The 21,446-nt window shown below is 35.7% G+C and overlaps 1 protein-coding gene across 1 annotated transcript; it reads left to right on the forward strand.

Moving 5' to 3' along the window:
- Nucleotides 1–523: 523 nt before the first annotated feature.
- On the forward strand, nt 524–21,279 carry LOC124367270. The gene is made up of 6 exons (XM_046823973.1): nt 524–776; nt 5,098–5,221; nt 10,754–11,177; nt 12,654–12,762; nt 15,574–15,721; nt 20,818–21,279. The coding sequence occupies exons 1-6, from the start codon at nt 719–721 to the stop codon at nt 20,960–20,962; spliced, it is 1,008 nt and encodes a 335-aa protein (XP_046679929.1). The 5' UTR covers nt 524–718; the 3' UTR covers nt 20,963–21,279.
- The last annotated feature ends 167 nt before the right edge of the window (nt 21,280–21,446 follow it).

Genomic DNA, 21,446 nt, shown 5'->3' on the forward strand with positions numbered 1-21,446 from the left:
ACAAAATTGTTAAGACAAAACGCCTTGGATATGTATATAATAAAACGTTACATCAATATTTGAACACCCTAACAGTCAGAGAACAAATTTTCAAATTCAGTCACAATCGTCTTTCAAGATTATAAAATTACCCAAACCACCTTGTGATAAATCTACTTCATAACTTCAAAGATGTGTAGAGACCCTACCGATCTGCTATCCAAGTACTATCTATAAGGTTCTTGAATTATATACGTTAGTGTTAACATCTAACTCAATTTTAATTGTTAATGTTATTTCTGAATATAATATTTACTTATTGTCCTTCAAATTGAACAGATTCTAAATAATAATATGATATATAATAATAATAATATGGTTTTGAAAAGATCTTTAATATTATATATATATATATGTGTGTGTGTGTGTGTGTGTGTGTGTGTGTGTGTGTGTGTGTGTGTGTGTGTGTGTGTGTGTGATTTTAAATGTATTATTAAATTGACGCCAAAGATAGTCAATTTACACACTTTTAGGCAGAGAGAAATATTGTTATACATGAATAAGTTAAAGATTTCTCTCTGCCTTCAAGTGTGTAAATTGACTATCTTTGGCGAAATTTATCGGAGACAACGGAAACGGAACTACAAACTCTACAGTAAGTTTGAATTGATTCTGTTATGTTTTGAATTTATCAGTTCGTAAATAACATTATCTTTCACAATTTTGACATTCGCACAATATGTCATACTCAAGCAATTTCAGAAATGTTTTGGGAAGAAATGTATCATCTTCAACAGGTTAGTATATTTAGAATTGTAGTCACTGTGTTCTGTGGAAGAAAATATACAACTTATTAAAAAAATAACATAGCCTAAACGAAGTTTTTGTTAGTTTCTTAGTCATTTAATTCAGGTATGTCGATTTAAAGCTGTTTGTTAAAAACTGATTTAGGTTTTACTATATTCAATATCAAAATAATGATACTGTTATCATAATATTTTTTATAATGAAAAACAGTGCCCCAATAGTTTAACCTAGCCACTATGTGTTAATCTTACATGCTATAGGCCTTACTCGTTTGTAAGATATCAAGATATCAAGTAACAAATAAAGGGGTAGATCATGATAAGTAGACACAGTTATTTTTATTGATATTGACAAACGATACTGATTTTTAACAATAACTTGATTCAACTATAAACACTTTTTCATATAATAAACATAATTTCTTTCATAGATAGTAAACAGTGATTTGAAAGCTCATGGAGGACCGTGGAACAAAGTTTAAAAAGTGGCTTGTCAGTTGATCTGTTTTCAGATCATCTCTGTGAGTATTTGTACAGAAGAGAAGTACGGTTTGTTGTATAAATATTTTTTTATATTGTTATCATTTTATTATTATTTATGAGTGGATTTTAATTCAAGTTCTAATAGTTTGCTTGATCATTAGAGCTCATTTATTATTTATAAGATTATCACTTTGTGCATTATATTAATTATTTTAATTAAAAATATGATTGTTATTATGACTATAGATATGTTAATATGATTTATAAACATATATTCTATAAATGTATATTAAGTATCAATGATTGTACTAATTGATATAAAAACCGGGTCCGCTTATCGTACTCTACCCCAAATTAGGTTATAGGAAACTACTTATAAAGCAAATTTTTATTTTCAGATGAGGAATAAATTTTTTGTTTTTAATTCTTGATTCAATCCCAGCAATGTTTGTAAATAAATAATTTTCAATTAGGTCTAGTTTTCAACCAATTTTCATTATTTTTGTCCAGTATCAGATATACTGAATTATACAATAATAACCGCGAGTAATATTTAATCTTTCAAAATATTATGGTAAAATAACTGGAGTAAAATAATTTTTAAACAATATATACAATAGGAAGTACTTACATAACCATATGTATAGTTAAAATATGGGGTAAAGTACAATAAGTGGAAGTGGTTTTAGTGTAATCATCAATACTTAATATTCATATATTGAACACGAGTCTATCAATCATATTAGCATATCTATAGTCATAATAACAATCACATTTGAAATTAAAATAGTCAATACCTCACACATACCTCATGATTGTATGTAGTGACAATCTCATAATTATAAATAAAGAAGCTATAACGGTTGGTTATATAAATAGTTATAATGAAGTATATCATTTGTCAATATCAATATAAAAAACCGGGTCCGCTTATCGTACTCTACCCAAAATGAGCAATTACATATCAAATTTTTATTAGCTCAGTAGATAAATAAGCTAAAATATAAGATATGTTGCAAATTTATATGTTCTTCAAGAATTGAAAGTTTTTAAGGATTACACGCAACAGTCAAACTACAGTAAAAGTGCTAACATAAAATAGAAAAACATTGATATGTAATTAAAATAAACATTTAAAAAATAATACTAAAAATAACTAGCTAGAATGCCAACAATATATTCTGTATCATTTGTAAAATACTGGACATAAAGTGCTGCAGTTCTAGTGAACTAAAAAAAATCAATCTTATTTAGATGTAATAATATTGATTTTTCGTGATCATTTTAGTTTAAGTTAAAACCTTCTTATATTTTAAAACAATTACTTTGTGAATATCTGTATATGGATTTTGTGATTTTATACAGATATAGAACACGTCTGTATATATGGATGTTGGGATTCTATACAGATATAGGATATGTTTGTATATATGAGTGTTTTATCATAAAATAAACAATTTATTTAGCCCTAGCCAATATTACAGCTATTGATTAATAATCACTAATCTGAAGTTCGAACTTTTGTCCCAAATACAATTATTTAAAAGGTAAACAGATGGCAAAATTATGTTAAAAAAAATATATATATATATATATAAATGATAAGGGAAAAAAATATTTTCTAAACTATTCAAAGTTGTGCTGTCCTTGGCGTTATCCTACCAAATTCTTTGATACATTTTGTTGCCATTTGTTGAGATACTGCGTTTTTTGAGGAGACTACTGTGCTCGTGTTTGGTTTTTGATGGTGCCATACCCATAAGTGCCTTATTGCCTGGGTTTAGTTTTGTGTTAGTCATTGTTGCTAACCTATTACTATAATTATAAATTATTATGCTCGCTTTTGTAATGGTTGATCCGTTGGAAATAAAATAAAATAAAAATAAAATAAAATCTTGTGTTGAATGCGGTAGACGCCTTATGGCACAGAATCAATTTGGAGTACTCCAGATCACTAAGTATAGAACCCCAATGAAGGCTTTAACTATATATATATATTATAGCTAAACATTTATTGTATAGTATTTTAATACATTGGCTGAGGCAAACGCATTCTATGTAGAACATTCTAGATCACTAAGTATAGAACCCCAATGAAGGTGTTAACTATTTGTATTATAGCTAGACATTTATTGTATAGCAGTATAGCACATTGGCTGAGGCAAACGCCTTTTGGCGCAGAAGGTAAGTGAGAGCACTCCAGATCACTCAGTATAGAACCCCAGTGAAGATGTGTAGCTATATGTTGTTATTACAAATATACACAATAAATGAACAAACTTCATTGGAATAAATCTAGTCCTAGTATCAGATATATACACAAAACACACCGAATCGTCTTGTGCAGCACTCTATAACTTTGTATTAGATAGTTCTAGTTACGCTTCAAGAAGAAGCTCTTTGTGTATACTGTTGTTGAGTCTTATACCTAATCAGTGCTTGATTTGAGGCGGAATGAACTGGATCGTTGTTCCAGTACCTCTACCTGAATAATTGAGCACTTTTGGTTTTAACAGACAACTTTCCCCTGCACCTAAAAATGCGTAATAACACAGTTTAGAGACCTAAAATTTTCCAGAGGCCCAGCCAGAACCCTCTCCAGACCCAACTTCTCTTTTATCTTGGAAGTGTTTAAGCTCTCTGGACTCTTCTAGAGATCCAGCAATGAACCTAATAACTTACTCAATAGACAATAGGGTGATGTTAGCTACAATGCACAGCATCTTCTCGTTGAGTTTCTCAATTAGTCAGTTCGATCTGTTTTTCATGAATTTTTTTTAGAAATTTTTTATTTTATGATTCCATCTTGGCCACTCATAAGGAACTAGAATTTGTTAGCCTACATACTAGACTGCATAAATATATGTGTTAAGATTGTTTTAACAGAACTTAATTTAAATTTGTTTCTAATTTGGGATAGATCACAAAATTCTCATTTTTCACATTAGGGACAACTCTACAAAATCAAGTGTAATCTAGATTAAAAGGTGTTCTCATTGTCTCATCAGATGCACTACGATGCTTTAGACACAATCCCAAAGCACGGCGGAGCAACCGAGTTTACTACACAACGTTGGTATGATGGGAAGGATTAATTGAATGTGAATGTTTAGTTCAGCTCCTTTTCACCTTCTGCTTAGTGCAGCATCTTTAATCTGACGCTATCACAAATTTTTTCGTCTAAGTGTGTATAATGTTGAAATGATGCAATAGTTTGTTTTGAGCTTCTACGTTGTCGACTTGTTTTGGATATCTTCTGACAGATGTTTCCTCCATATTCCAGGAGTCAAGCCTGTAATGGCATTAGATCTTAGACGTTGACATTAAGCGTAAGGTGAAAAGGAGCTGAACTCAACATTCACATTGAATCAACCATACCAATGTTATATGAAGAGAGTTGCTGTTATAAACAGTTATAGTGGACAGTGCCAATAAATATTTTTCATGGCAATAACATGATTTTCCTTTGATTATCTCTAGTTGATCTAAAGCCCTGGTATTTCTGTTAGCTGCCATAAGCTTATATTGGCTATTTGATGCCCCAAAATAATTTACTAAGAATAAATTAAGAATGCTTCTTTAATAATGTAACATAAATTGTGTGTAACATAAGTATCTAAGTAGTAAATAATTGGTAGACAATAAGTAAGAGTTTTGTAGTGTTGTCCATTTTTGACATTTTCTTGTATCGTATAATTAATAGGTGTATAGTCATAGTTCAATAAATCCACTTCTGTAATAACTTAAGGGAAATACTCTATAGAACAGTATGTTACTATAAAACATTGTGTCGTTGTTTGAAATCCAAAGAAGAATGTTTAATGTTTAGGAGGCAATCAGAGGTTCCAGTCTAACTTTGTTGGAAATCCACACTTTCAATCAAATTCCTCAACAATGGGCTCCTCTGCACAGTCAAGAACTCCAATGATCTACCCCCAACAATTCATGACAAGGTAGGTTGGAGTAAGAACATACTAGCTTTTTATTTGTAAGAATATTTCATTAGTCGTGGGTCACTATCAAATTCAATATTTTTTATACTGAACTTGCTTATTGTAACAATTTAGCTTTTGCTAGTGGGATAGGGGCGGATAATAATTAGGTATTGGATTATGTTAAAATATAAGAAAAGGACTTTGTTTTGAGGCAGTTCTGTTGTTACGTACAATGTCAAGTCTATGTGGCAGCTGACCAATTAAATATCCTGAAGTGCTTATTTTGAACCTATTCGCTATGGTTTCATAGTTTATTACAAATCTTTAAAACAATTTTGTAACCATGTTTTTTTTCACTTAGGACAAGAAGGTAAGAAAACTCTTCATTACAAATAGTCTTATCCTTTCGCACGCCTCTAATAATTCCATTAACTTTCCTATAACGCCAAGACAAGTAAACAAATTTGGTTTCTATAAGTTCAAAGCTAATTTTTATCATAACAAAATTATAAAATGTAAAAGCAGAAAAAGTATAAAACAGGGTATTTTACTTAAAATTAACATACTTATTGGTAAAAATTAAAAAAATTAACTATTTTAAAAACTGTATACCTTAAATAAATTTTAGTGTAAAAAAGATAAATATTTCAAACTAATCACGACACTACCACATGATGAAGAACAATAACGAGATATGTAAAAGACATGCACACTCGTGACAACCGAGAAAGCAGGAATACAACCCCGCAGATATCATTTACCGCCACTGGAGGCTCACATCGCTGCCAGACCTGCCAACACTGAACTTGTTCTTGTCACCTTACCGCTTCGACATGACTTGGAACCAGATCACCCCATCCATGATGAGACCGTGCTCGTGAATGCTTACATTGAGGAGTTGGCTGTCCGGCACAACATCAGCGTGGTAAACTTCAATAACATCGGCCGGAGGCATTTCACGAGGCACGGTCAGCATCTCTCAATGCGGGGTAAGCGGCTACTGGCGGGGATGGTAGTGAAGACCCTTGCACTGCTGAGACCCAGGGTGTCTGCGCCGCCGCTGCAAATCGTCGCTGCTGCGCCGGCCCCCACCGTCCCGGCTCCTGCTGCTGCCAGCGGGGAGTCAGCTGACACCCTCCATCAGTCTCCAAGACTTCAGCACGCCACCTACGCGGAGGCACTCAGGGGGTCACCAACGCCAGGCAGTGTTGACGAGAGTGGACGCTCTCCTGAACAAAAAAACTTGGAGAACATTGTCAGAGTGAAACCGGTATAGGATGATGATTTCGGATCCAGCCGTAAAACAAAACCAAACACGGAAAAAAATCTTCAAAAATCTCAAAAATTCCAAATTCACAACCGAAAATTTGAAATTTGTTCATCAGAATGCCCAAATTGCAACCAACAAAATTGATGAATTGGCAGTCATGTGCGAAGAATTAAATCCCGATGTGTTTATAGTATCTGAGCACGGTTTCATAGATGACAACATCCATCTTTTCAAAATTCCAAAATTTTGAATTGGCAAAACATTTCTGTCGAAATCGTTTCAAAGGGGGCGGTGTGTGGCAATTTTTGTGAAAGCATTTTCAAAATTTGAACCTTTCAAAATTAACAACATGATTGAAATGAATTTTGAAGCCGAAGGCATAAAAATCACGTCAAACTGTTTGGGAAAAATAGCAGTCATCGGGTTATACAGATCACCCAATGGCTGTAGCAAACTCCTTTTTTGAAAATTTTGAGCGACTTCTTAATGACCTGTTTTTAAAATTCTGTGAAGTTCCTAATAATGGGAGACTTTAACATTAATGTAATGAATCCACCGACCCCCTAACCCAGCGGCTTCGCGATGTTTTAAATTCTTTCAATCTAATTTGGTCCGTGAAATTCACCGACACGAGTGACCGCTACGACGAGTACTGCCATCGACAATGTTGTCACAAACATTCCTGACATCACAGTCTCTGTTTTGAACTCTGCAATCTTCTGACCACTTTGCGCAGGGGGGCCGTGATCCGTGGGGTGCAAACTTGAAAGTCAAAATTCAAAATTTAAAATTGCAAGAGTGATTCGGCTCCAGAACATTCGCCACTTAAACGATGTTTTGGAAGCTGAGCCCTGGCAATTTTTGGATAACTCTGGAAGTGTCGATGACATGTATGCGGCATTCAGTGATAGTTTCAACTATTATCTGGATGTTGCTTGTCCGTTCAGAAGGACCAAAGTCAATCACGCACCTAAAAAAGGCACGTGGTTGACAAAGGGGAATTCTTGTATCTCGAGAAAAGCTTAAATTCTTTCACAAAATTTTCATTGGAACCCAAAACGAACATTTCAAATTTTTTTTCAGAAATTACCGAAGGATTTATAAAAAAGTCATACGAGCTGCTAAAGCCTATGATGTTAATAAGGCCTTGGGTAACTGCGAAAACTTCTCGAAAAACAGCTTGGAAAATCATAAACGACTTTTCTCGTGATTACACACCAGATAAAAAACACAAAAGAAATCGCAATTAAAATTGAAGACAAAATTGTTGAAAACCGAGCTCAAGTGGCAGACGAATTTAATAAATACTTCTCTTCCGTGGCTACAGTGGGTTTCGGCATTAACTGAACCTCGGTTTCACGGAGGAGATGCTGTTGTATCGGTTTGCATCCATGGCCATGGCTCCTGTGTGTGAGGGGGAGGTTGCACGAGTCATACAGGGACTCAACTCAAAAAAAATCTTGTGACGCAAACGGGATGTCAGTGTGGCTACTCAAACACTGCTTCAGGCATATATTGAGACCACTCACAAAAATTGATCAACTTTTCTTTTGAAAAAAGGAACCTTCCCATCACTTTTGAAGACATCCAAAGTCATTCCGATCTTCAAACAGGACGATCCTTGCCTTGCAAGCAAACTATCGTCCAATCTCAATTCTTCCAGTCTTCAGCAAAATTTTTGAAAAAATTTTCTATGAAAAGCTTGCAAGCTTTCTAGAAAATAACAATATCCTAAATCCGGAACAATTTGGATTTAGGAAAAACAGATCCACAATAGACGCGCGTGAACAATCTTTTGGACAAATGTTGTCGATGGATTGGAAGGACGAGAACATGTGCTCAGTATATTCCTCGACCTATCCAAAGCGTTTGACTGTGTGCATCATGAAACACTTTTGCTCCAGTTGGATAAATGCGGCGTTCGGGGTCTCTCGCACTTATGGCTCACTTCTTACCTCAAGGATCGAGACCAGTGCGTTGAGGTATCGAACGTCGTCTCAAACAAAATTAAAATGACCCATGGTGTCCCTCAGGGCTCCATCCTTGGGCCTCTTTTGTTCCTAGTTTACGTCTGCAGACTGAATTCAGTGATCCAGCATGGAAAACTGGTTCAGTATGCTGACGACACAACTCTCTGTATCAAAAAACAAATCAAACTCAAGACCTGGAAATCACATCCTTCATGGAAACTGAATGCATGCATTCAGTATTTTGCTGAATTGAACCTGAAAACAAATAATTCAAAAACAAATGTCATGTGTTTTAGCCTCCGACAAAATGATCACGAAGTTCAGCCTGCCGTGTTTGTGGATGATGTGCTTTTAGAGGAAAACTAACTCCACAAAGTTTCTGGGAATGTTCCTAGACAGAGGACTGACCTGGGCTGATCATGTTGACCAATGTATGTGCTAGAGTGGCCTCAGGCATATATGCCTTGCGGCACCTGGCAAAGTTCTGTTCCCCCAGAGTTCTGAAAATGGCATATTTCGGCCTGATTCATCCACACTTTGCGTATGGAGTGAGACTCTGGGGAGGTTGTGCCAAAAACAAAATGGAAAGAGTTTTCAAGCTCCAAAAAAAGGCAATCAGAATCATTGCAAATTTAAATTACAGAGAGTCGTGTAGGGAATCTTTCGGGGAGTTAGAATTGCTGACTTTGCCCTGCCTTTATGTTCTGGAGGTGATCATGTACTGCAAATCAAAGTGTGATTTGGTTCGTGGCGGTAGCGTTCACCACTATGAGACGAGAGGCAGGGACAACTTCCGAAACTCGGCAATACAGACTGACATTATCACAAACAATCTCCCTCAACAAGGTTGGTGTCAGACTAATAAACAAGCTCCCTGAAAGTGTCAAACTTTCCGCTAATCAACATCAATTCAAAACTCGTCTTAAAACGCCTTTTGGTGTCCAAAGCGTTTTATTCTGTCGATGAATTCATGGTCAGCCGCTGGGATGTCTAAATCTAAATTTAACTTGGATCTGAAGTCAGTTTGAATGTGTTTGAGTGAATGCATGAATTGTAAGTATGAATGTGTTTTGAACGTCTAAGCCTGTGGTTTATCTTACTTACTTCTGACTTTTGCAATACAATGTCCATTGTCAAAATGCAATAAAGAGATTGATTTGATTTGATTGAGATATGTTTGATTATGGCTCTATAGGAGATGCAGAAGAACTGATGAGCAGGTGGTCGGAGTTAGACAAAGGGAGCTTGCCTCTTCCTGCTGCAGAGTGAAGGTTGTTTATAAATACTTTCTTGGCAACCACAATAGGCACGGAACGTGCACAGGGCTTTTCGAAGGCCTTTTGTGAACTAAAAACCCTCCAAGAGACATAATCTATAATATTGTATATAACTCTATTTTGCGTTTTGGTCAAAGTCTACCATTCTAATATATCCATCTACGGCGTGGGAAGGGTTAAACGGACCTTTGGGCTTGCTTCAGAAATGACAGAATATTCAAGATAGGTAAGGTTGGTGGTAGATGCTACCTCCTGGTGAGATCCCATGAGGAGTAGAGGGTTCTACATCTCCAATAATCTCCACCCATTCCAATAGTTACCTTCTGCAGTAGAGTAGATTTACAGATCAATCTTCTAATTCCAATCTCAATTGCCGCTCCTGGACATCTATGGGATTTCCCAGATATGTGAGGCACCACATGGGTTTTCACTGTACCCAGTGATGCATTAAATTTGCATCAAGTTTTATTTTTGAAAATGCACATTAAGTCTTTTAGCACTGCAATTAGTTCCTGCCAATGATAGATGTAACTTATTAGTGTTTTAAGTTGGAACAGGATTTTTTTTTTAAAGGAGAGGCCGATCCCCTTTTAACCCTTATTCTGTCCGTCCTCATGGGGCCACTGGCCTGTGTGAGGATCTTATCAAACAGAATAAAGGAGAGAGTCGATACAGTACGAGGTTGATTGTACTGATAAAAAGTACAACGGTCACAGACAGGATTTGAACCTGTGCTATCCCTAACTCAGACTCAAAGTCCAACGACTTAGACCACTCGGCCATCGGCACTCCCTTGGTCATTTTCCTGATCAAATTTACGTAATTTATGTATTGTTTGTAAAGTATATTGTTAATAGTGGGTACTATATTAAATTTCATCAATGATATTTCGCTGCTTTAAATGCTAAAAGATTTTTACAGCTAGTTTTAATATTGAAGGATCAACTAACTGAAATATTGTAGTCTTCTATTATGAATTGCAGATGCCATCAATAATAATGTTCTATTCATTTTAAATTGTTGTATGTTGAAGGAACCAGCTTCCTGAATCTGAACCCATGTCAGAATGTTCTGAGTTGGCCATGGCGGGAATGACAAGATTCCCATCAACTCCACTCCACCGAACGATGCCTCAAGCAGGACTTCCTCCCCCTCAGCAGCAAAGAGCCAATCAGATGAGGGAGCGGGATGCCCCGTACAAACGACCAGTCTCCGCATATTCACTGCCACCTCTATCCCCCCGCTCTCTGCCACCACCATCCCCCCGCTCTCTGCCACCTTTCACCCCCCATTATCTGTACCCCCCACCCCCACATAAGTTCCTCCCCAACTACAATCCTGACCAGTCCTTCGCAATGCAGACTGTGGCTTCTACCTCGACATGTGTGGTACCAGTGCAAAATTCCACGGCCGGGAAATCCAGCAGCGGTTCCAAGAAAACCCCTTCTAAACCTAAAGTAAGCTGATATTGTAAACACTCTTACCCCTTTAACATATGCATTTTTATCAAGATTGGAGGAGAATCCTAAAAAATCAGTTATTTAAAAAGTTAGATTAAAGTAATTCATCAATACTCTACTGGCAAAAATGTTTTAAACATTATGTTTGAGATGGTTTTATGAATAGGAGTAACATTTTATTTGTAATCATAATAGGATTTCAGATATTTGCCATCATTATATAAGTTTAAAAAAATAGAAACGCATGTTTCAAGGACTGAAATTTATCCTTTTGCTTAGGTGTAAGAAAAAAATGCACAAGTTACTTAAAATTAAAACGCTTGGAATGAACTTTAGTTGAGACCTAAGGAAGCGAGAAGATTTAAATCAAAGTATATTTCTATGGTTTTACCAAAGTCCAGGAGTGACATAGTAATTTTTAAATGCAACCTTATACACTAACATAGAATAAATAATGATAGCCTTATTTTTGTAAGACCAGTAAAACTCTTCATTAGAGAAACTTGCCACAGTCGTTGGAACAAAATTTTAAACGAATATGAAGCTATAAGTCAAGGTGTATGTCACTTTAAAGGCATCCTGGATATTAAAACAGCATGAATAAAAGATTTTAATAACCCTGGTAATATCAGTTATTTTAAATGAATATTAAAATTAAAGAAAAACAATTATTATATAAATGAGGTTTTCAAAAATTGGGAAATAATAAAAAATCATTACACCTTAGTTCTGAGATTAAAACAACATTTTTTTAAGCAAAACCTTATTAGTTAAATGTAAATTTTAGCTACCTTCATCCCACGTCCATTTTTAAGCAATTAAAAAAAACCAATTTTATTTAGTATACAATTAAAATAATCACTACTTTCAGGATATAATATAATATTTTTTACATATTATTGATTTTGTCTATCAAGATCTGTAAAACTCGATTTAAGGTTCATTAAATAGTTTCCAATGACTCTTCATCAAATATCTCTTTTAAGAGGTAAAGGGTTGCCATCCTTGGCACCGGAAAGGTTTTGTCTCATGTTAAAATGCAAAATGTTTTTCATATAATTTATAAAATTTTCCAACACTTCAAAAGCACGTGAAATATAACTATATAATTAGTGATTAGTCAAAAAATGATCAAGTATAAGTGCATAACTTACAACCATTTATAAATAAGAGTAAATATTGACACAGTTATACAGTTTACTGTATGCTGTATTGAATTTAAAAATGTTGCTAACTTAATGATTGCAATTCTTCATTCTTGAAATGCTTTTAACAAGAGGCAGTTTAGCAGTTTATATTTACTTAACTTATTTGATGGTGTTATATTGAATATTTGAGACCCCAGACTTCATAACACGTTGTCACATGTCCAATTGTCAATGTTTATCTATAGCATGGATGAAGTTTCACTAATCATGTAGTCATATGTACAAATAGAAATGGAAAATAATTGACACATAATTTGATTTACAGATAAGTTCAGTGAGCCGCAAGAGATTCTTCATCGGCTCCATCGATCAGGTGGTTCGCTGGCACAAGATGGCCAAGGAGGCACAATTGTATACCATTTATGAAATAACAGGTGAGTTGCATTAGCTTTACTGGGGGCTTTTGAATTGGCAATTTTTATTATGGAATTATAAAAATCTGCTTTATCCCACTGTCCATCAATTATTGCAAAGTTAATTAAAGTCGTTTGTTGTTTGTCAATTTACCATGAGAATAAAAAGCTATCTATTCTATATTATTTTAAAAAAACGTTCCTAATTTTTGTACAGTGATTTTAGGTGTCTACAAATATTATATTATATACATATTTGGTATCAGTTGAGAGTTCTTCCACTTTAGGATGTGACTTTCATGGGTTTGAAATACATACAACTATAGGGCCCTGCCCTATGGGTTTCCATAATTCAATTAATTATGAGAACATTTTTGTTTAGTTTAAACAGGTGGATTACTAAAACTTGTTGTTTAGGCATTTATTCCCAATCCACTACTCAAATTAATGTCAGCTTAATTACTATAAAAATTAATTGCCACATGAAAATGATATGTGAGTATTAGATACACTGTATAGACTAATATATACGGTGCATTAGAAAGTCATGCACATCTTCTAAGACAAATAGATTTATTCATCTGATTGTTACAAATGGTTAATATTCTTCAAAATAGTGTCCTCCTACATAATTACACCTGTGGAGATGATTCTGCCATGCCTGAAAGCACACTGGAACTCCTCGACTGGAATGCCTCTCAGGAGCCTTGTAACATGAGCTTGGATTTTCTCACCGACTCCCAGTGCTTTCCCTTCGGCTCTCTTTTCAGGGGAACAAAAATATTCATACGGACCCAAGTCAGGACTGTTACGAAGCTGAGGCACCACATGGGTCTTGTTCTGGTTCAGCTAGTGGGTACCGATGAAGGGTGTTCAAGCCTGACGTGCGCGACCCCGCGTTTTAGTCTCTTGAGCACCTCCAGGTAAAGGCTAAATTGACAGTTTGTCCTTGAGGTACAAACTCAAAAATTGATGATTCTTTGGATGTGAAAAAAGAAAATCAGTATTGTTTTCATGCGATATTTGCTCATGCGCACCTTTTTTGGGCGTGGGGAGAAGATTTTATGTGCGCCTACTGCATTGAGATCTCAAAATGCATTCCTCCTCAAAGGCCTCTGTAAGCATTTGATAAGTTTCCGTTCCATCCTTCCCAAACAACACATAAAACTAAATTATGTATCGCAGCTTCAACAGGCGCTTTATCGCACCGTGACACAATAAAAAAACAAACTTCATTCAAAAACACATCTTATCAATCACTCAGTGCTTGGAGCGAACTAAAACTGGGTGCATTTGGAGGTGCAGAACCCCAACTACATTATCCAACCAATCCAAGCACGCGGTGATAAATAGTTGTGTTACAATAAAATCATGTGCATTACTTTCATAATGCCCCTGTAAAAACTGTGGTTAAGTTAAATGGTGAGAATTTTTTGTGATCGTTTATTATGTCAAAGATGTTTTTCTGCTTATTTAATCAAACATTATTATAAAATTCAGGTTACTGACAAAATTGTGAATATGTGCATGTTTAGTACTCGATATCATCTTCCTTTGATAATGTGGGAGAGATTTCCTTTGATATATACAACTGCTACAGGAATGAAAATGGAGGGACTAGATGCTAACAAATAAGTCAATAAACCATTCGCTCCATGGCTAACATTTTAGGAAAGAAGCGAAAGCAGTTAGCCTGTGATAGTTGCAAATAGAATCACAAAGCATTGCTCTAGACACTGAGCACAACATTTTTCAATGCAGAAAAAACAACAATATAGCAGATTTGTTTTGCACTGAGGGATACGTTACTGATTATGCATATAAAAATTTATATAAATCCTAGACCGAACTAAGGGAATAGGATGATATAGCAAACAGATATTTATACTTTCAAAGACCGAAGGTACAAAGACAGTGAGTCTTAAGGCCTGCGAGCCTTTTAGGATAACGCAAAAGCTACTTATTATGACGGTTGTGTTGAAAATCTGAACACTGAAATATGTACCTTATATCAAATAGGCTTATTTCTGTTTCTAAACTATCACATGGCTGCATCATATTACATCGTAAGTCCTTTCACTAAAAAAACTGAGGATACTGACATGGTTAGGTCCTCCAAAGTTGCTTGAAATAGTTACTGAAATTGTTGCAACTTCCAATATTACGACATGAAGTACAGAAATTCGAGTGTTTTACTGTTACTTACATAAACTACTTCACTTTCCAACTGCAGGGCTCTGAAACACTGTTCTTTAATTTAAAATATTCTAAAATTGATCAGGAGATTGATTGAAACGATTCATCTTCTATGTGACGTCAGAAGGATATGCATACCTATGATGTCCCTGTTTTTCACCAGAAAATTGCGTGCTAAGCCAAGGGTAAATGCTAATCAATTTTAGTAGTTGGAGGTATATAATTGTGTTCTTACTTTATATTTCGTTGAAACCCAATACAAACAACTGAATTTATTGTTTTCACACAATAGAATAAACAATTTGTACCAAAGGGAGTATCACACTTGTCTGACAAATACAGAAATGTTCTTTGTACACTAAAAGGAAAAATTATGGTTTTGTAAAATTACAGATTACAAAGGAACAGTAATCTGTAATTGCAAGGAACTCGACAGCACTAGTTGTGTCATGATGGAACACGTCTAGGATTATCTAGGAAAGTCTGTGACTAACAGTGTCATATCGTTAGGCTCTTGGCGTTGCCCCAACCATGTGTGGGTTTACTCTTATCTTGTTATCTCTACCTAAAGACAACACACTACATCATTGACATCTCTATTGTGATACCATTAATTCTCTTCTGTCTCTGTCACAGCTGTGTTGGACAGTGTATCTCTCAGTCCCACTGGGCTATACAGGATGATTCTGCGCAGTGAACAAAGAAACGGGACGTTGCCTTTACAAGCTATATTCTACCCGATTGACCGAGAACTTCCCAAAATAAATGTTGGAGAATTGATCACGTAAGTTTTGGGACATTCAATTTTAGTATTTACATTTTTAGTATTACCACGTGACTTAATTCATGGGAATAGCTTTGATTTTTTAAAACAATAATAGTTTAGGAGCTGAGAGCCAATAAGCATTTTGTTTTCAAACAAAAGGTTTGATTGAAGACTAAGAAACTAAAATAATTTGTATCTGCTCGGACGCACATGCTCAAACAACTCTTAACTGCAGTGCATTCAACCTGATAAATACTAAATAGCATTGACAACATGTAGTGAACATTGACACTTAAAGAATCCATTACTACAAACTTCGATCTACAGGGTGTCAATTAAGTCTGGAACATCTTTTTTAATTTTTAAACCACAATATAAAAAAATACCAAAGTTCACACGTGCTTACTGGTGATAGTAACGCATACATCTGCCCAATTACCGACCGGATAATCCCTTTGGGGGACGGTCCACAAGGAGTCAGACAAAATTCTTAAATAGCAGCATAGGTCAAGTTTGGTATCAAATTAAAGGTCTCACTTAGCAGAGTACAACGCTGCAAACCGGACTTCAAAAGGTGGATTCATTAAGTAGGTATAGTTATTTGAATTTTAAAACAATTGAACAATGTAAAATATTAAGTATTACAAGTAAACACCAATTTTTAAGTACCTGTGATCGAAGTAAGTGTTCAAAATGTTCCCCTACCATCGTCTGGGCAATGACCTAGGCGGTTGTAAAAGCCATCCACTGCATTTTGAAGGTAGTCACGAGGAATATCTTGAGCTTCTTGGACTTGGGAACATTTTGAAAACTTACTTTGATCACAGGTACTTAAAAATTGGTGTTTACTTGTAATACTTAATAACTATACCTACTGAATGGATCCACCTTTTGAAGTCTGGTTTGCAGCGTTGTACTCTGCTAAGTGAGACCTTTAATTTGATACCAAACTTGACCTATGCTGCTATTTAAGAATTTTGTCTGACTCCTTGTGGACCGTCCCCCAAAGGGATTATCCGGTCGGTAATTGGGCAGATGTATGCGTTACTATCACCAGTAAGCACGTGTGAACTTTGGTATTTTTTTTATATTGTGGTTTAAAAAATTAAAAAAGAGGTTCCAGACTTAATTGACACCCTGTACTTCAACATCATTGTTCAGTTGTCCTGTAGTGATTTTTTCAAAGGTTCTTAAATACTAGATTGAGCAACATTGTTACACCATATTTTAATTAATTCATTGTTTTTGCATGGCGATGTTAATATTTATTTCACACAAAATACATTGTGCTTTAAAAAAATTTGAATTTTAGATAGCACAGTTAGTTTAGTAAGAGTTCTATTAAATTTGGTACAGTCCTTTGTGGAAAGATGATAACTCGTTTACGCACACACCAGTTTAAGCTCTGCTATAATCATTCTTCAAAGGCAGAACCCACCACCACTCCTCGATATTTTCTACATCATTCACAAACTCACCATTGAACAAAGACTGTCTAAAAAGTAACAGATATTTTGATATAAAACGTTAACAAAGTGAAAATAACAATTTTTACTATTTGCATTTTGAAGGTAAAATCTTAGGCTATTTTTATACATAATTGCCATTTAAATTGAGACATTTATCATGATGTGGTAGAAGCTTTTCAATACCCTCTCTGTAGAAATCTGCCGCCCGCGAGTTCAAACACTCACATCAGGATACATTTCAGTGTCAGTCTTAAATTATTGCATAGCGAGCCACATCTTCATTGGTGGGAACAAGTGGTAGTTGCTCAAGGCCAAATCCAGGCTGTACGGCGGTAGATTGAAAACTTCCTATCCAAGAGTTCTTGGGCATGTACAAGCATTGTGGTAGAAATAAAACTTTCTTGCTTAGCTTTCCCTGACGCTTGATTTGTGTCGCACGTCTTTAGTTTCTGAGTGTTTGGCAATATCTCTTAGAGTTGACAATTTGGACACATTCAAGGAAATCAAGAATCACTTCCTGACCATCCCTAAACACAGTAGTTATGATTTTTTTTTTTTTTTTCCTTCCTGAGGGAAGAGGACAGTTTGTCCCCGCACTTAGTCCTAAAAGGACCTTTGCGCCTCCCTTACTTTATGATTTTTCTTGCTGAAAGCATTTGCAACAATTCCTCGGTTTCTATGCGTGTGTCCCCATTCCATCGACCACTGTTTTGTTTTATAGTTGACGTGCTTTACTCAAGTCTCATTGCCCGTTACAATACGATAAATGACTTGGTTTCCACTTTTATCGTTGTCTTCCGAAAATGTCAGTGTGACAGGAAGTCTCTGTTTTTGTGGTATTACGTTAGGATTTCAGATCCACCTGGCACAAAATGTGTGGTAACCAAGTTTACCAACCACAATTTCATGAACCAAACTCCGTGAAATTTGGGGGAAATGTTTTGGGAGTTCCGTAACCATGAAATGACGATTTTCCTGATTCCTCCATGTTCCTGATTTGCAGCGACATCCAAGTGCAGGGGTTAGTTACATAATAAACCCCCAGTGCAGAGTATTTTTCCCATTTTTAGGAGTTTTTGATATAACACGTTATTTAAAGTTTGATAAATCAAATAAATATTGGACAATGTTTACAAAGATCTCAAATAATGTCAACTGAGTGTTGGTAAGGATATAAACCAGTTACATGAATTCTTAGCTCAGTTATCATATCTCTTTCCACCCGGTTTTCTATTGAGGCCTCACTGGTCCGTCCGTTGTCACCTGAGAATCTTCATTCATAGGTCCCAATCACAATTCACAAACTGGGAAGTTCTAGTGATTGTAATAGACCCTCTTCATCCATTGGTGTGTACCTGCGTTTACAACATCAAAACAACTACAAATAAACGTTGGAAAACACCTCGTAAAATATGAACGCAATCATTCCCAAACTCGTATTCGATACAAAGCACATGGTGTCCAAGTAATACCCACAAGATTGTACAACTGGACAGTTATCTTCTAGACACTTCTCACATAATAGAACACCAAGTAACACAATATAACAGGTAATACAACAAAAACAAAACAGCTGTTAGTATGAAAATGAGTATACTCGGGCATGGTGTTCACTAAGCCACAGTTGCACGATATATCTCAGGTGTGGCGGTTAAAATCAATGCATTTCTGCCTCACTCATTATTTCTTGTCCGTAGACATAAAAAAATCAGGTGACAAATTTTAAATGGTTTGTGATTTTTCACCAGTGAAAAACTGGTGGGATTTTCAATTGCAGCGCTGGTTTCAACACTCCACTGCATACAGAGTATTATAGGCATGAAGCACAATCTACCACGGCTGGTTGCGTACTGAGTGTAGTAACACTCTGACACCAAGATGGCGGCACTATCATTGTCTGTTGCTTTTTGAACAGCTCTCGTACAAAGAAGTTTCTTGTTCATAATAAAATCTGTCCTTCCTGCTTAGTCGGAAGAAGGTACATTTTGTGTCAACTGAAATATTATTAATTTATTCCCACGTAATCTCCAAGTACTAACATCTCAAAAACTGTACGAGATACAAAAAGTTTAGCAAATCTTATAAGCATTCCAGACAATTTTTTTGCTTTTTCGGTACGTTCATAATTAATCTACAGTTGTGAATTTTTTTAAAGTGCCGAGATATTTATAAGATCAACTTTAGTATCAAGTTCCAACATCATTCGACTTTTTTTAAAGATTGTTATCGTTTCCACAAGCCACGTTATATAGTATGTATGTGTATATAGTAGTATATATATAAAACATTTTGAACGTGGTTTGGTTTAGGGTTCTGGGAGTAATGTTTAGTGAAGTTATTCAGACATTTTTCTTAAGTGCTACCATGACGGCATTGCATTAGACTGTTTTTGTACAGAAAATCTACCCAACACCTTATATCGCCTATACTTCTTAACCCTTCCCGGGTCAATGACGGTTATATACGCCTAACTTAACATTTCCCGGGGGTCATATGCGTATATTTACGCATACACTTATTTTGCCAAGCGTCAAATGCGTCTATATACGCATAATCATGTTTATTAATATCCTTATTGTTTGCAATTGTCAGTTATTCCAGCTAATCGGGAACATAATATAAGTAGTTTGGCGGCAGTATGGTTGGGGGGGGGGGGGTGCCGGAGTGGCTTGAGCTGTTTGGGGGGGGGGGGGGGGCTTTAGCGGTAACTGAATGAAGGTAATTTTCGGTTGCCTCTTTGTTTATTGAGTCGCTCTCCACTCGGTGTACTGAACTGAAGTTGTTAGGTTGTTTCATACTCGATCATACCTATTGAATTGATGAAGATGAAATTTATAATGTACGCTGCCTTAGAATAAGTCATGAATATTTTATTCCTACATCCCACCCAGTTGTACTCTAAAAAGTAAATTTGCAATCAGTTGTGTAGTTATTGAGTGAAGTAGTTTGGTGGCAGTAAGGTGGGGGAAGGGTGTGTGCCGGAATGGCTCGGGCTGCTTGGTGGGGGGAAGGGTTTTTGCGGCAAGTCAAGGTCATTGTCGGCTGCCTGCCTCTTTCTTTCTCAGTCGCTCTGCACCCCGCGTACCACGGGCTAGACGGAAAACTTCTCATGGGAAGAGACGCAAAGGGTCATCGATGCCATGTCTGCTACAAAAAAGTATCTGCGAAAAGAAACAATCTATTTTTGTAAAACGTGTGTGAACAAACCGTTCCTTCACCCAGATAGCTGTTTCGAAGCTTATCATAACATGGAGGACTATGTGAATGGACAGTGATTAATCTCCTTTGTTATATGATTAGTGTTTACTTTATTTGTTTTGTATGTTAACCCTAATCATGTAATACATACTTATTTTTATCATAAAATGTTTTTATTACGCTAAACCTAAACATCAATTATATTTATATATGCATGTCAATTCGTGGAAGGGTCAGTGATGCTTATATACGCAAATTATTTATGGATAGATTTCCATTTTTCCATGACAGGTAAGCAATTTAAAATCAAATTGAGCAGTTTTGGTCAAAAAAAAAAGTTTTTTACCCCAACACATGAATAATAGGCAATCTAAGGCTATAGTAAGTTGACCCTGGAAGAGTTAATAATGTTAATATATATCAATTTTTAATCTGGTACTGTTACAGCTGCGTAGGTCAGATGGTGGGCTCCAACAAACTGCAGGTGTACAACATGTGGCAGGTCACCGAGAGTCTGGCAGGGATCAAGAGAATCTCCTTCATCTGCCAGCGGACACTACACGAGACTCACGACACAGTCACAAAGTCTTAGATACTAGTCAACACGAGTAGTAGTAGGTTTACACAGGTAGTTCTATAGCAGTAAGTCATACTCGTTCTGATGGAACCACGTGAAGAGGGGCACCGTGAACTTTGTTCTTTACTCTTCGCTTTAGTGTAAATGTACTGGGATTTTTAATTTTCCTCTCCCCACAAAATTGTTTGTAGGAAAGATTAAGTTTATAGTAAGTCTTAAGTTTGCTTTCATTAGCTGGTACTATTTTTATTACTTGGACTCTCTTTTGAATTTTCAATAATACACAGTAATTTGTATATAAAATACAGTATTTAGCTGCATCATTACCGATTATTAAATTAGTCAATACTGAAAATGAAACTAGCAGTAATAAGTGTAACACAAAATCTGTCACAAGATAGATTATTTAAATGCCATTTGAATAATATTTATGAATATAACTTTCAGTGAGCTCAATAAATAATACTAGCAATAATACCTTCTGTAGTTTGTCAGATAA

The sequence above is a fragment of the Homalodisca vitripennis genome, chromosome 8, assembly GCF_021130785.1.
Source record: "Homalodisca vitripennis isolate AUS2020 chromosome 8, UT_GWSS_2.1, whole genome shotgun sequence".
Classification (NCBI taxonomy): domain Eukaryota; kingdom Metazoa; phylum Arthropoda; class Insecta; order Hemiptera; family Cicadellidae; genus Homalodisca; species Homalodisca vitripennis.